Source organism: Microcaecilia unicolor, chromosome 1 (assembly GCF_901765095.1).
Source record: "Microcaecilia unicolor chromosome 1, aMicUni1.1, whole genome shotgun sequence".
Lineage (NCBI taxonomy): Eukaryota > Metazoa > Chordata > Amphibia > Gymnophiona > Siphonopidae > Microcaecilia > Microcaecilia unicolor.
Window position 1 is genome coordinate 636067581 of NC_044031.1, and position 16815 is coordinate 636084395.

Below are 16815 nucleotides of genomic sequence, written 5' to 3' on the forward strand. Positions count from 1 at the left end.
GGGGCTCTGATGACATCTAAAATTTTAGAACAAAGACCATGCTGGGAAGACTTCTACGGTCTATGACCTGAAAATGACAAGGACAAATCAAGATTAGATATACATATGAAGTATCACATCATACCTTATGTAATGAGTTTATCTTGTTGGGCAGACTAGATGATCATATAAATCTTTATCTGTCATCATCTATGTTACTATGGGGCTCATTTTCAAAAGAGAAAAACATCTAAAAAGTGGCATAAAGCAGCATTTGGATGTTTTTATTTATTTATTAGGATTGATTTACCGTCTTTTTGAAGAAATTCACTGTACTGTAAGAATAGATCAAACATGAGCAATAGACAATTACAGCAGTGAAAATATTCAAAAACAATACAAAGTATGGCACGGTATACTATTTACAATGTCAACACAATACGTAATAGAACATTTTAATTGATAGTGAAGGGTAAAGCAAAGATGTAACATATAGATAGGTAAGAAAGTAGGAAGAGTTAGAAAGTAAGGTGATTGATTTAAAGAAAGTTGCACATGAGGTCAGAGAAATGGTTAAATATTATCTCAGCTAGGGTAGGAGTGGATAAACATGTCCTGCTGTAAGCTCCATTGAGCAGGGACTGTTGTTTTTTGTTAATTTGTACAGCGCTGCATAACCCTAGTAGCGCTCTAGAAATGTTAAGTAGTAGTAGTAGTAGTATATGCAGCAGAGTCACTCTTTGTGTGTGTGAGTCAGACTAATGAGTTAGTTATTTCTTCCATTAAAGGCCTGGTTGAAAAGCCAAGCTTTCCCCTGCTTCCTGAAGTAGAGCTAGTCTTGTGTTAAGCGCAGCCTTTCAGGCAGTGCATTCCAGAGTGTGGGGGCTACTCCGGAGAAGGCTCACTTGCAGATATCACATCATCGGCCTTATTTTCAAAAGTGATGGGCGCCCATATTTTGACCCAAATCGGGAGATGGGCGCCCATCTCACAAAGGCGCCCAAATCGGTATAATCAAAACCCGATTTTGGGCATCTTCAACTGCAATCTGTCGCGGAAACAGGCAAAGTTAATGGGGGCGTGTCGCAGGCGTGGTGAAGATGGGACTGGGGCGTGTTTATCAGCCGAGGAGAGATGGGCGCCCTCGGCCGATAATCGAAAAAAGAAAGGTGTTTTTAGCGCGAATTTAGGTCACTTTTTTTGGACCCTTTTTTTTCATGAACAAGTCCCAAAAAAGTGCCCTAAATGACCAGATGACCACCGGAGGGAATTGGGGATCACCACACCTGACTCCCCCAGTGGTCATTAACCCCCCCCCCCCACCAAAGAAACCCCACCTTTAATAACTTTTTTTTCCAGCTTGTATGCCAGCCTCAAATGCCATACCCAGCTCCATCGCAGCAGTATGCAGGTCCCTGGAGCAGTTGTTAGTGGGTGCAGTGGACGTCAGCCAGGTGGACCCAGACCCACCCCCCCTACCTGTTACACTTGTGGTGGTAAATGGGAGCCCTCCAAACCGCCCCCAAAACCCACTGTACCCACATCTAGGTGCCCCCCTTCAGCCATAAGGGCTATGGTAATGGTGTAGAGTTGTGGGCAGTGGGTTTTGGGGGGGATTTGAGGGGCTCAGCACCCAAAGGAAGGGAGCTATGGACTTGGGAGGTATTTTACTTTTTTTTCTTAATTGTTACAAGTGTCCCCGGCTGGTGTCCTGGCATGTGAGGGGGACCAGTGCACTACGAATCCTGGCCCCTCCCACGACCAAATGCCTTGGATTTGTTCGTTTTTGAGCTGGGCGCCTTCGGTTTCCATTATCGCTGAAAAACGAAACCGCCCAGCTCAAATCCGCACAAATCTAATGCATTTGCCCAGCACAAACCGTATTATTGAAAAAAAAGATGGGCACCCATTTTTTCAAAAATACAGTCTGTCCTACCCCTTCACATACCCGTTCTCGGACATAGATGCCCATGGAGATGGGTGTTCGCGTTCGATTATGCCCCTCCATGTAATGTATTTTGGAGAGGGTGTGGTTAGTGATAATCCTTGGGAAGACCTTAGTGTCCTTGGTGATGTGTGGAGGATAATCCTATTTTTCAGGTAGTCAGGGCCATTTCCTTTGAGGGCTTGAAGATCAGACATAGAGTTTTACATTTAGCCCTGTATTGTACTGGTAGCCAGTGAAGTTTTTTAAAAAATGGTGTGATATGGTCATGTCGCTTACAACCTTCTATGAGTCTTACTGCTGCATTCTAAATCAACTGGAGCTGGTGCAGGCCCTTTGTAGTCAGACCATTGTATAGTGCATTGCAGTAATCCAGTCTTGATGTTATCATGGCATGTACAACTGGAATAAGATTTACCTTCTCGATGGAAGGAGAGAGGCAGCTTAGCTGTCGGAAATAGTAGAAGCAGCTCTTGAAGGTTGCTTGGATTTGGGGAATCCGTGTTGAATCTAACTGTATTCCAAGGTTCCTGACTTGTGATTTGAGGGGGAGTTCGTACTTCCGAAAAGGGATTTTGATGTCAGGTATGTATCCACTTGTGTTAGGGACCTAGAGAAGCTCGGTTTTACTTGGGTTCAGGCAAAGTTTGTTGTGTTTAGCCCATTCTTAAATTGATGTTAGACAGGCAATCAGTTTATTCAAGGCTGTAGGTAAGTCAGGTTCAATGAGTATGAGCAGCTGCATATCATCCGCATAGATGTAGAACTGAGTGTCCATTGACCGAATCAGCTCAGCTAGTGGCTTGAAGTAGATATTAAACAGAATAGGTGACATTATCAATCCTTGTGATACCCCGCAGGTCAGTGCCCATGTGGTGATGAGTTGCTGCCAAACATTATGGATTGTTGCCTGTCTGATAGGTAGGATCTGAACCAAGCAAGTACTGTTCCATTGATACCTGTTTCTGTCAGTCATGCTAGCATGATATCATGATCCACAGTGTCAAAAGCTGCTGAGAAGTCAAGCAGTACTAACATCGAGGCAAATCCCTTGTCTCAGTTTCTGTGAAGATCATCTAGAAACGAGGACCGTTTCTGTACCATAACCAGGTCTGAATCCAGAATGGCATGGATCTAGCCAGTTTCTCTTTTCTAACCAGTCATTAACTTGAACACAGACTGTTTGTTCTATGAGTTTCCCAAGAAACGGGATGTTGGATACTGGCCTGTAATTTTCATGTTTGTCCTGGTCAAGGTTGGTTTTCTTCAGCAGAGGGTGAACCACTGCCCTTTTTAATGCTGTTGGTAGCTGCCCATTAGAAAGAGAGGTGTTCACAATTTTTGTGGCGCCTTCTATGAGGCCCATACTTGCCTGCTGCACTATCTTTGATGGGCAGGGATCGAGGGAGCAGGTAGTTGGTCGAAGGTCTCTTAGGATTTTGTCAAGGCTCTCCTCTGTCATTGGGTTAAAAGTGTCCCATCTGTCTCTGTCAGGAGGGGGCGAGTTTGTGCACCTCTGGTTGACTGGTTGGGGACTAGGTGGGCCTGTGAATCCTGGCACAAAAACGTCCAAATCAGTATTTTTGAAACCTATTTTTCAGACATTTTTCTGTGCTGTTCTTCTGCAGTGCATCCAGATCTCAAGGGTGTGTGTCGGAGGCATGTTAACGGTGGGATTTGGGTGTTCCTAAGACTTAGACGCTTTTCAGCTATAATGGAACAAAACAAAATCGTCCAGGACTAAAATGAAGATGTTTTGAGCTAGACCTGAATAAGGCACAAAAAGGTGCCCTAAATGACCAGATGACCACTGGAAGGAATCAGGGGTGACCCCCAATACCCACCAGTGGTCACTGACCCCCTCCCACCTCCCCAAAAATGTGAATAAAATTATGATTTACCAGCCCCTATGAAAGCCTCAGATGTTAAAGTCAAGTCTATTAGAGCAGTATGCAGGTCCCTGGAGTAATGTAGTGGTCGGTCCTTATCTCCCTCTACCTGTCACAGTTGTCGTGGAAACTGTGACCCCTCCCAAAGTCACCAAAACTCTACTATACCCACATATGGGTGCCCCCTTCACCCATAAGGGCTATTGTAGTGGTGTACAGTGGGGGGTCAGTGTGTTTTCGGTGGGTTTTGGAGGTTCAGGGGACAAGATAAGGGAGGAAAGGTGAGATGGGCACTTAGGAGCATTTTTATGAAGTGCACGGAAGTACTACTACTACTATTTAGCATTTCTATAGCGCTACAAAGCTTATGCAGTGCTGCACAAACATAGAAGAAAGACAGTCCCCCTCTAGTGTGCTCCATTGTACTCCTGGGATGTCTGGAGGACCAGTCTACTAAAAATGCTGGCTCCTTATACATCCCAATGGCACGAATCTCTACGTTTTAACCTTATTTGAAAATTTTATTTATTTTTTTTTCGAAAATGGACCAAACAACAAAATGTCCAAAACAGAAAACCTTGTTTGGAACAGTATTTTTGAAAAAAAAAAAAAAAAGATAGACGCTTTTCTTTTTCAAAAATTACTTTCTTTCCTATTTGGGTTTCGGAAGTTTTGTGCAAAACATCCAAAGTCGGACGTAGATGTCATATCAAAAATGCCCCTTCATGTAACTTTTGGAAGTCTAAGTGCTTTGAAAATATGCCTCCACATTACTATATATATAAAAAAGGTAAGTTTTAAGCAAAGCCTTAAACCTTCTAAGGGAGATTTCAGCTTGAAGTTCAAATGGTATATAAGTACATAAGTATTGCCAATCCAGGTCACAAGTGCTGGGCAAGATCCCAAAGCAGTAGAATACATTTTATGCTGCTTATCCTAGAAATAAGCAATTGATTTTCCTCATCCATTTTAATAATGGTCTATGGACTTTTCCTTTAGGAAGCCATCCAAACCTTTTTTAAACCCCGCTAAGCTAACTACTTTTACTGCATTCTTTGGCAATGAATTCCAGAGTTTAATTACATGTTGAGTGAAGAAACATTTTCTCTGATTCATTTTAAATTTACTACTTTGTAGCTTCATTATGTGCCCCCTAGTCCTAGTATTTTTGGAAAGAGTAAACAAACAATTCACATCTACCTGTTCCACTCCATTCATTATTTTATAGACCTCTATCATATCTCCCCTCAGTTGCCTTTTCTCCAAGCTGAAGAACCGTGGCCATTTTAGCCCTTCCTCATAGGGAAGTCGTCCCATCCCCTTTATCATTTTTGTCACACTTCTCTGTACCTTTTCTAATTCTACTATATCTTTTTTGAGATGCAGTGACCAAAATTGAACACAATTTCAAGGTGCAGTCGACCATGGAATGATACAAGGGCATTATAACATCCTTATTTTTGTTTACCATTCCTTTCCTAATAATACCTAACATTCTATTTGCTTTCCTAGTCGCCACTGCACACTGAGCAGAGGGTTTCAATGTAACATCAATGATGACGCCTAGATCCCTTTCCTGGTTAGTGACTCCTAATGTGGAACCTTGCATTAGGTAGCTGTAATTCGAGTTCTTCTTTCCTACATGTATCACTTTGCACTTGCTCACATTAAATGTCATCTGCTATTTAGATGCCCAGTCTCCTAGTTTCATAAGGTCTTCTTGTAATTTTTCACAATCCTCTTGTGATTTAACAACTTTGAATAACTTTATTTATTTGTTACATTTGTACCGCGTGCTTTCCCACTTCAGGCAGGTTCAGTGCAGCTTACATAGTAATGGGGGTTACAAGGTATAGCAGAAGAGTACAAGCTGTGGTATAACAGAATAATGATGGAGGTATGCAGATAGGTGGGATGGGCCAGTAAGAAGGGGGTAGGAGAGGCAGGAGGGGGAAGGTTGAAGTGAGCAAGGGATAAGGGGTGGGAGTGGCCAGAGGAGGGAATAGTTTAAGGGATAGCATAGGGGGAGTTGATGGAAGATGTGGTCTAAGTCATAGTCGTTGTCGAGTGATTAGGTGTTGGGTAAAGGCTTCATAAAATTAGGTTAGATCATTTGGGTATGCTTGCTTGAATAGATGGGTTTTCAGCGATTTCCGGAAGGGTAGATAATTGTTGATTGAGCGAATGGATTTGGGAAGGGCATTCCATAGTTGGCTGACTCTGAAGGAGAAGTTGGATGCATAAGAGGTTTTGTACTTGAGACCTTTGCAATTAGGATAGTGTAGGTTGAGATATGTTCGAGAAGATTCAGACCTGTTTCTAGTTGGAAGGTCTATCAGATCGATCATGTAGCTCGGAGATTCTCCATGGATAATCCTGTGAATCAATGTGTGGACCAACAAATTTAATTACCTTACTTGTTACTCCCATCTCTAGATTATTTATAAACTAATAAAAAAGGCCCGTTTCAGTGAGAGATGAAACGGGCCCTAGCAAGGTTTTGTTGTCCTGCGAGCCTCCTGTTCCCCGGGCCCTCCTGCAGCCACCCATGGCCACCAACCCAGCTGTCCCTCAGCCCCCCTCCAGGCACCTGTTCGCTGCTGGCGCTCCATGATGCGGGTTCCATCGAAAAAAATGGCTGCCGAGGGGCAGGGGGAGATGGCGTTTCGTCGAGTGGTGCATGAGTGAGAGTGAGTGTTGCTGACAGCCTAGCCTACCAACACTGCAGGGCTTCAGTGTTTCCCTCCCACAGAGTGAGCTTTAGAATGTTGCAGGTGAGAATTATTTATATAGATATGTTAAAAACCAGTTATAAAAAAAACAAAAAAAGAATTGAGTCAAAAGCTGACTGTTCCAATTACCAACCAATTTTTTAATATACAGCACCCTCCCCTCCCATCCCATCCATATCCAGCATGTCTCCTCTCTCCCCTGCTCTTCCCTCCTATGTCCAGCAATTCTCCTCTGTCCCCTGTCTTCCCCTGCTATCCATGTCCAGGGATTCCTCTCTCCCCTCCCATCCATGTCCAGCGATTCTCTCTTCCCTGCCCTCCCCTCCATGTCCAGCATGTCTCCTCTCTCCCCTGCCCTCCCCTTCCATGTCCAGCATGTCTCCTCTCTCCCCTGCCCTCCCATGTTCAGCGATTCTCCTCTGTTCCCTGTCCTTCCCTGCCATTCATATCCAGGGATTCGCCTCTCTCCTCTGCCCTCCCATCCCATCCATGTCCAGTGATTCTCTCTTCCCTGCCCTCCCCTCCCATCCATGTCCAGTATGTCTCTTCTCTTCCCTCCCCTCCATGTCCAGTGATCCTCCTCTGCCCCCTGTCCTCCCCTGCCACCCATGTCCAATGATTCTCCTCTGCCCCCTGTCCTCCCCTGCCACCCATGTCCAGTGATTCTCTCCACTGCTTTCCCCTCTCATCCATGTCCAGCGATTCTCCTTCTCCCGTCCTCCCCTGCCATCCATGTCCAGCGATTCTTCTCTCCCCCTGTCCTCCCCTGCTATCCATGCCAGTGATTCTCCCTCCCTCCGCCCATCCTCCATCTCCCGCTGCTTGCCTGCCTGCTTGAGAGTCCATGCCCCCAGCATCAGCCAGTGCAGCGATTAAGAGAGGCTGCCAGCGTCGGGGCCTTCCCTCTGTGAGTCCCGCCTACTTTGTTTCAACTTCCTGTTTCCGCATAGGTGGGACTCGCAGAGGGAATGCCCCGATGCCAGCAGCCTCTCTTAATCACTGCGCCACACTGCTTAGTCACTAAAAAAAAGTAAGGAAGGTTGTGGGGAAGAGGGGAGTGAGAGGAAGGGTGCAGGCCAGCTGCAGGACTCACCAGGAAAAAAAGGTGCTGGTACACCATACCGGTGCGTACTAGCATAAAAAAAGCCCTGAGAATCTGTATCAGATTCAGTTTTAATGGGTTTGGGAGATCATAATACAGCTTATCTCTTTTAGTTATGGATGTCTCATCAGAATTTGATTCAGTATGTATAGATTTATTAATATCTAGTCTAGGCTAGAATGGAAGTGATTATATTAACAGAGATGGCATCATGTCTCACAATTAGATGTCAACAGGGACATTTGGATGTTGAACAGTTAAAGTGGTAGACTGCATTATGAGCAGTTCCATAAATGACTCCATTCAATGGAAAGTTTTAAAGATTTTATGCCACTGGTATTGTTTATTTTTTTTCCCATTTACTATTAAGATGGTGTGATATCTTCTAACATAGTTTGGAAGTATTCACATGGTCTGGAATGGCTCACTAAGGGGCCCTTTTACTAAAGGGTTGCCGAGTGGAAACCCAGAACTAACGCCGGCCCAATGTGGGAGCCAGCGGTAGTTCTGCCCTCAGTGCTCGCCATTTCTGATGCTATCAGAAATATTGAAAAATATTTCCACAGGTGGTGGTTACCTGGCAGTAGTTGGGCAGCGTCACACACTGCCTGGTTACTGCTGGGTTAGGGTGGGAGCCTTTACTGCCGTGTCAGTGGGTGGCAGTAAGAGCTTCCTTCTAAATGGCCGTACTGCAAATGCACCCTGGAAAACTTTGAACAGCAGTATCAAAGTTAATGCAAAAGCGAACATGAGCTCTTCCATTAAAAAGCAGGGAAAAGGATCAGTAATAATGAACTAGAATGACTTGTAAAAGAGATCTAGTCGTAGTACAACAATGAACAGGGATGGATTAAAGATTATAGCACCTGTAGACAGAGGTCTGGTGGGGTGGAGATTCCTCTAAAGACTGGACAATGGAGTAGGGGCAATGAAACTCCAGAATGTGCCTTTGTTGCCTACACCTATGCTGTCATAGAATAAAAAATAAATATTTTGCATGTTAAACATTTTTATTTTCTCAGCATTGGATTTTCCATACATAAACTGTAACTTTGGTGATGGAATTGGATTGAACTCACACCTTCCTCAGAAACTCAATACATTCAGGTACAGATGACATTTTTCTTGTCCATGAAGGGCTTATAATCTGGCAATGGAGAGCAATGAGATTTGCCCGGGATCACAAAAACCATTAGATTACTTCACCTTAGAGTTATAGATGTCCATTCAGTGACTCATGATTACTCAAAATATAACATTTACCTTATAAACCCTCTGACTGCTTTGAAGAATTGTTTCCATACCTTCACGAAGGCTGCTTTTACCTCTTTGTTCCTCAGGCTATAAATCAGGGGGTTTAACATGGGGATCAGCACTGCATAAAATACTGAAACTACTCTGTCCTGCTCCATAGAATAACTGGAAGCAGGTCGTAAATACATGAAAAAAAGGGTCCCATAGAATATTAACACAGCAGTGAAGTGGGAGGCACAAGTGTTGAATGCTTTGCGTCTTCCTTCGGCAGAGCGAATCCTCAGGATGCTGGAGAGAATATAGGTGTAAGAGATTAAGATGGCTATAAAGGTTGATATAGTGTTGAACCCAACAAAAATAAAAAGTGCAAGTTCACTGACAGAGGTGTCTGAGCAGGTAAGCATCAAGAGTGGAGGAACATCACAGAAATAGTGATTAATTACATTGGACCCACAATAGGACAAGTGAAAAGTACAAACTGTATGTATTAGGGCATTACAAAAGCCAGCCATATAAGCTGCACTCAGCATCTGAATGCACAGTCTTCTGCTCATAATGACAGGATAAAGCAATGGATTACAGATTGCCACATAACGATCATACGCCATCACAGACAGCAGAAAACATTCTGTGGTAGCATAACCTACATAAAAATACAGTTGTAGAGCACAACCAAGGAAGGAGATGCTCTTCTGCTCTGCCAGGAGAGTTTGCAGGGTTTTGGGAGTAATGGCTGAAGAATAACAGATATCTATGAAAGACAAATGAAAGAGGAAAAAGTACATTGGAGTCTGCAAGTGCACATCCAACCTAGTTACAAGAATGATACCAATATTTCCCAGCAGGGTGATAATATAGACCAGAAGGAAGAGCACAAAGAGTGGAATCTGAAGCTTTGGATCGCGAGTGAGTCCAAGGAGAATGAACTCAGTCACTGACGTCTGGTTCTTGCATCCATTTATCATTTTCATAGTGTCAGTTGATAGAAGAAATCAGATTTGAACTAAGCTTCTGTAATGATTTCTTGTTTCTAAATGTGCAGCAGAATAGTGTCATGTTATAATCAAAGCAGACTTAGTTTCATTTTCAGTATACAGTGTTGTAAAAAAAGGAGGCTATCAGGTGAATTTTCGAAAGAGAAGGATGCCCATCTTCCAACAGCTGATTTTGGGTGTCCTGAACTGCTTTCTGTCGCAGGGATGACCAAAGTTCACGGAGGCGTGTCGGCAGTGTAGCGAAGGCGGGACTAGGGTGTGCTTAACACATGGGCGTCCTCGGCCGATAATGGAAAAAAGAAGGGCGTCCCTGACGAGCACTTAGCCGACTTTACTTGGTCCAATTTTTTTCACGACCAAGCATCAAAAAGGTGCCCGAACTGACCAGATGACCACCGGAGGGAATCGGGGATGACATCCCCTCACTCCCCCAGTGGTCACTAACCACCTCCCACCCCGAAAAAAACAACTTTAAAAACTTTCGTCTTTTTTTTTAGAGTATGGGTGAAGGATGTCCTTTGCTATGCCTCTGTCCTTGCGACGGCAGTGGAGGACGTCCAAATGTGGATGTTTCTGTGAGAAGGATGTCCATGCCTTTGCTATGCTTCTGACATCCCCTTTATTTATTTTGATTTTGGATCACAAGTAGCAGCAGTGGGATTTGAACTGGCCACCTCTGGATTGCCATCATTGGCTAGCACCTGCCTGAAAAGTAGTGTCCTCTTCACCCTCCGACCCACCCTGTGAAGCTCCAATTCCTGCTCCCACCACCAATACAATTGCAGAGCCCCCAGACACATTCCTGGCCCCCTCATCCCATTGACACAATTGGAGAGTTCCATGACTCAGTTCCAGCCCCCTCCTACCCCCTGACATATTTGCTGAACTCATCAACACATCCTTGGCCCCCCCCTTCCATCCACCTGGCACAATCGCTGGACCCTCTTCCCTTCAGTTAGTAGAAGCCTCCCCAGTGGTCCAGTGGGGCAAAAGCCCCACTTGCTCCAGCCCCTACCATAACGTCTACTGGTACAGTATGAACCATTCCTCATGTTTGTTAGATCCCTCATCATTTCATCCACATCTTCCTGATTGCTCTTTTGCTAAATCACTTACAAAAGTGATGAAAATAACAGGATCCATCCCTGCTGTACACCACTGGTAAAGTCTCAGTCCTTTGCATGAACTGACTTGCTAGTCACACACACACAACACACACACACACACACACACACACACACACACACACACACACACACACACACACACACACACACACACACACACACACACACACACACACACACACACACACACACTGATACCGGCTGCACATACTACAGCAAGATATGTTTATCCACTCCTACCCTAGCTAAGGGGCTCTTTTAGTGGCAGTAAGTTTACTGCTTGCTCTTCCAGGACTACCGCCAGCCCAACACGGTGACAGTAACGGCTTCCATGCAAACCCAGTGGTAAATGGGCAGCACATGGTGATGTCTCATTACTACCAGGTAAGCCCTGGTGCTACAAAAATAAAAAAACAATTTTTGACTTGCTGGAAATGGTGCATGCTGGGGATGGGAACTATCATCAGGCTCCTGTGGTAGCCTGGCTGTAGTCTCGATTTGGTATATGATTGTAAGCTCTTTGAGCAGGGACTGTCTTTTGTGTATGGTGTACAGTGCTGCGTATGCTTTGTAGCGCTATATTATTATTATTTGTAGCATTTGTATCCCACATTTTCCCACCAATTTGCAGGCTCAATGTGAAGTGAGAAGTAGTAATTGTGGCATTGTAAAAGGGAAAGGGAAATTGGATGGGACTTGATATACTGCCTTTCTGTTGTTTTTGCAGCTACATTCAAAGCGATTTACATAGTATATAGAGGTACTTATTTGTAGTTGGCGCAACAGAGTGTTAAGTGACTTGCCCAGAGTCACAAAGAGTGGCAGTGGAAATTAAACCCAGTTCCCCAGGATCAAAGTCTGCTACACTAACCACTAGGTTACTCTGCCCCTAAGTGGTCTGGGAAAAGAATGATGGGATATGGCCTTGGGAACGCTGGGAGACAATAGGGCTCATTTTCAAAAGAGAAGGACGCCCATCTTTCGACGTAAATCGGAAGATGGGCGTCCTTCTCACAGGGTCATCCAAATCGGTATAATCGAAAGCCGATTTTGGACATCCCCAACTGCTTTTGTCGCAGGGATGGCCAAAGTTCAAGGGGGCATAACGGAGGCGTAGCGAAGGCGGGATATGGGCGTGCCTAACACTTGGATGTCCTTGACCCATAATCGAAAGAAACAAGGATGTCCCTGACAAACACTTGGACGCTTTCCCTGGTCGTGTTTTTCTTATGACCAAGGCACAAAAAGGTGCCTGAAATGACCAGATGACCACTGGAGAGAATCAGGTAAGACCTCCCCTTACTCCCCCAATGGTCACTAAAACCCTCTCACCCTCAAAAAATATCTTTCAAAATATTTTGTGCCAGCCTCAGATGTCATACTCAGGTCCATGACAGCAGTATACAGGTCCCTGGAGCAGTTTTAGTGGGTGCAGTGCAGTTCAGGCAGGCGGACCCAGGCCCACCCCCCCTACCTATTACGTTTGTGAAGGAAACAGCGAGCCCTCCAAAACCCACCAGAAACTCACTGTACGGGCTATGGTAGTGGTGTGCAGTTGTGGGTTTTGGGGGGGCTCAGCACACAAGGTAAGGGAGCTATGTACCTAGGAGCAATTTATGAAGTTCACTGCAGTGCCCCCTAGGGAACCCGGTTGGTGTCCTGGCATGTCAGGGGGACCAGTGCACTGCAAATGCTGGCTCCTCCTACGACCAAATGGCTTGCATTATTGCTGAAAATCAGAAACGACCAAGTCTAGGGACGACCAAATCTAGGGACGACCAAATTTAAGGATTTGGACGTCCCTGATGATATTTTCAAAACAAAAGACGGATGTCCATCTTGTTTCGAAAATACGGGTTTCCCCGCCCCTACATTGGGACGTTTTGCGAGGACGCCCATATCAAAACATGGACGTCCCTTTCAAAATACCCCTCAATATGGGCTACTACTCCCAAAAGTACACAATGTTTTACATACCTGGACACAGAATACAGTTATATTACACTCAACCAGTTTCAAACCCAAACAATTTAGGGCTATACTAAAAGCACAATTTATTTATATGTCATTAATGCACAACCATATCTAATGCTAATCTAGTCATCCAGTCAAACAATTCATAGATAGTTCTACTGACAAATCCTACCTCTAGAAGAACCAGACTGGTAAAACCTTCAATACATTTTAGATGATTTGTTTGCTAAATTGTTTTAAGTTTGCATGTTGGTTTTTCAACTGCAATTCATTGTAAAATATTACATAACAAATCATAAATATTGTTTCACTTTTCCCGATAGAGTATTTATGACAGCATTCCTATGAACTTTATAGCTTCTTAATGATCTTGTACCTAGATCCTAACACAAAATATATAGTTTCTACAGTGGGAGGTGGGACATGATTTTAGAGTTCTTCATACCCCAGAGAATTAGACAAGAAAAACATAATCATTGCAATTATATCTCATAATATTCAGTAATTGGACTAATTCCTTCAGGGCACAGCTCTATTTACTTCAAATTTTGGATTTTGTTTTTAGTATTCTTTCCAACCCAATGAAACACTGTAAACAAATTGTAGATAAGGGCTTGAAAATATCTCTGACTGTCATTGCACTGTGTTGTAGGAATAACACAAAGGAAAGTGGCCCAATTACTTGGCAGAAGCATTTACACACTGTAATGTCTAGGGATGTGTTATCTCTACTCCCTCTGGATTTGGGATGAAATGACTGGACTATACAAGCTCTGACATAGATAATACATCTTTTTATTATAGATAATAAGGATCAGTACAAAAATAAAGCTAGAATGCACAAATGTATTTCTCTGGCAATAAATAAAATACTTGGTTCCTATTTACTAAGCCACGCTGCAGGCGCGCTAGCGTTTTTAGTGTGCTAGCGCTAGAGACACCCATATATTCCTATGGGGTCTCTAGTGTTAGCACATGCTAATTTTTAGTGTGCACTAAAAACGGTAGCGCACCTTAGTAAACAGGGCCCTAAATAGATCTATCTGGTAAAATACACTAATATGGAGTGGAGGAGTGGCCTAGTGGTTAGGGTGGTGGACTTTGGTCCTGGGGAGCTGAGGAACTGAGTTTGATTCCCAGCACAGGCAGCTCCTTGTGACTCTGGGCAAGTCACTTAACCCTCCATTGCCTGCTGCATTGAGCCTGCCATGAGTGGGAAAGCGCGGGGTACAAATGTAACAAAAATAAATAATTCCTAAGAATTACTATGAGTGCATTTCCTAAGAAACAATTATTCACAAAATATCAGCACAAGTGAAAATACTTAGCTCATAATCAGTCTTATTTTCGAAAGTGAGCGCCAGCGATCTTCTGACATAAATCGGGAGATGGCCGGCGATCTCGCAAAAGTGACAAAATCAGTATAATCAAAAGCGGCGTTTTTGACACCATCGCCGCTTTCCCGTCGCCACACCTGCGAATGTTTGAGGGGCATGTTGGCGGCAAAGTGAAGGTGGGGCATGGGCGTGGCTACCAGATGGCCAGCATTTGCAGATAATGGAAAAAAAACAGCAGAATTAATCAGTATTTTCACAACCAAGCCTCAAAAGGTTCCCTAATTGACCAGATGACCACAGGAGGGAATGGGGGATGACCTCCCTATACTCCCCAAAGGGTCACCAACCCCCTCCCACACAAAAAAATAAAAATAACCAAAACAACAACAAAAAAATAATAATATCCTCTTTCCTTTCCTGCCTAGCTCTGATAGAGGATAGGCTTTTCTAACTGCTTCTGGTCCTGTAGCATTCTAACTCTGTGGAAAGTTTCTGCCAGGTAAAAACAAAAACTTAGTCTCCCAACTGGTTATAAATTTGCATTTTACATTGATGAAACTGCTATAATTATTGAGAATATTTAGATTTATTGGCTGACTCATTGGGACTTATAGTAAAATGGGGGAATACCTGAGGAAGGAGCTGATGGGCTGGGAAGACATACAAGAAGTGGAAGGACAGTGGTCCAGGTTGAAAGAAGCTATAAATATGGCCACAAACCTTTATGTAAGGAGAGTAAATAAAAGCAAGAGAAAAAGGAAACCGATATGGTTCTCCAAGCAAGTGGCTGAGAAAATAAAGGCTAAAGAGTTGATGTTCGTGAAATACAGAAAAACTCAAGAAGAGGAGCACGAAGAGGAATACCAGGTGAAACTGAAAGAAACCAAGAGAGAGATATGTCTGGCGAAAGTGCAAGTGGAAGAACAAATGGCTAGAAATGTAAGGAGGGGCGACAAAATTTCTTCAGGTATATTAGTGAAAGGAGGAAGACTAAAAAGGGAATTGTGAGACTGAAAGATGCTGTGAATCGCTATGTACGTAGATAATGATGAAGAAAAAGCAAATTTGTTCACAGAAGAAAATCCTGGAGAAGGACCACGATTGACTGGCAAAAGTACACATGAGAATGGAGTGAACATAGCACCATTCACGGAAGAGAGTATGTAAGAACAACTTGAACATCTAAAGGTGGACAAAGCCATGGGACCAGACTGGATCCACACCAGAATACAGAGAGGTTCTGGCGGGTCCTCTTAAAGATTTGTTTAATAAATCCTTGGAGATGGGAGAGGTTCCATGGGATTGGAGAAGAGCAGATGTGGTCCCTCTTCACAAAAGTGGTGATAGGGAAGAAGTTGGAAACTACAGGCCGGTAAGCCTCACTTCGGTTATTGGAAAAGTAATGGAAGCGATGCTGAAGGAAAGGATAGTGAATTTCCTGGAAGCCAATAAGTTGCAAGATCAGAGAGCAGATGTGGTCCCTCTTCACAAAAGTGGTGATAGGGAAGAAGTTGGAAACTACAGGCCGGTAAGCCTCACTTCGGTTATTGGAAAAGTAATGGAAGCGATGCTGAAGGAAAGGATAGTGAATTTCCTGGAAGCCAATAAGTTGCAAGATCAGAGACAACATGGTTTTACCAAAGGTAAATCGTGCCAAATGAATCTCATTGAAGTCTTTGACTGGGTGACTGGAGAATTGAATCATGGACGTGCTATAGACGTAATCTACTTAGATTTCAGCAAAGCTTTTGACACGGTTCCCCACAGGAGGCTCTTGAATAAACTAGACAGGCTGAAGATAGGACCCAACGTGGTGAACTGGATTAGGAACTGGTTGACGGACAGACGCCAGAGGGTGGTGGTTAATGGAATTTGCTCAGATGAGGGAAAGGTGAGTAGCGGAGTGCCTCAGGGATCGGTGCTGGGGCCGATTCTGTCCAATATTTTTAAGGATGTAAAAAGAATTGAAGCGGTGCAAAGAAAAGCTACAAAAATGGTATGGGATTTGCGTTACAAGACATATGAGGAGAGACTTGCTAACCTGAGCATGTATACCCTGGAGGAAAGGAGAAACAGGGGTGATATGATACAGATGTTCAAATATTTGAAAGGTATTAATCCGCAAATGAACCTTTTCTGCAGATGGGAAGGTGGTAGAACTAGAGGACATGAAATGAGATTGAAGGGGGGCAGACTCAAGAAAAATGTCAGGAAGTATTTTTTCACGGAGAGAATGGTGGATACTTGGAATGCCCTCCCGCGGGAGGTGGTGGAGATGAAAACGGTCAAGAAACAAAACAAAAAGCACCAAGGGCCTTCAAGAAAAGGGGAATTAAAGTCTTTAATCATATATGTTGATAAAACACTGCTTGAATGGACCCGACACGGTCCGTGTTTTGGCGCACAGCTCCTGCGACAGGAGTCTATATTGAACATAAAAGCAGTAATTTATAAAAAAAAAAAATTTAAATTTTTATACAC

General features: G+C 43.8%; 1 protein-coding gene across 1 annotated transcript; it reads right to left on the reverse strand.

Moving 5' to 3' along the window:
* Nucleotides 1-3355: 3355 nt before the first annotated feature.
* On the reverse strand, nucleotides 3356-9872 carry LOC115481883 (olfactory receptor 1020-like). Its single transcript, XM_030221332.1, has 2 exons — nucleotides 8958-9872; nucleotides 3356-3379 (listed from the first exon to the last, which is right to left on the reverse strand). The coding sequence occupies exons 1-2, from the start codon at nucleotides 9870-9872 to the stop codon at nucleotides 3356-3358; spliced, it is 939 nt and encodes a 312-aa protein (XP_030077192.1).
* Between the last annotated feature and the right edge of the window lie 6943 nt (nucleotides 9873-16815).

Bases quoted from the DNA above. Each gene is read 5' to 3' on its own strand.
- LOC115481883 (XM_030221332.1), bottom strand. From the start codon at position 9,872: ATGAAAATGATAAATGGATGCAAGAACCAGACGTCAGTGACTGAGTTC. The intron at 3,380-8,957 runs GTGAAGGTATGG...ACCCAATGACAG, and splicing joins AAGAGGTAAAAGCAGCCTTC to AGGAGAGCCTTGACAAAATC.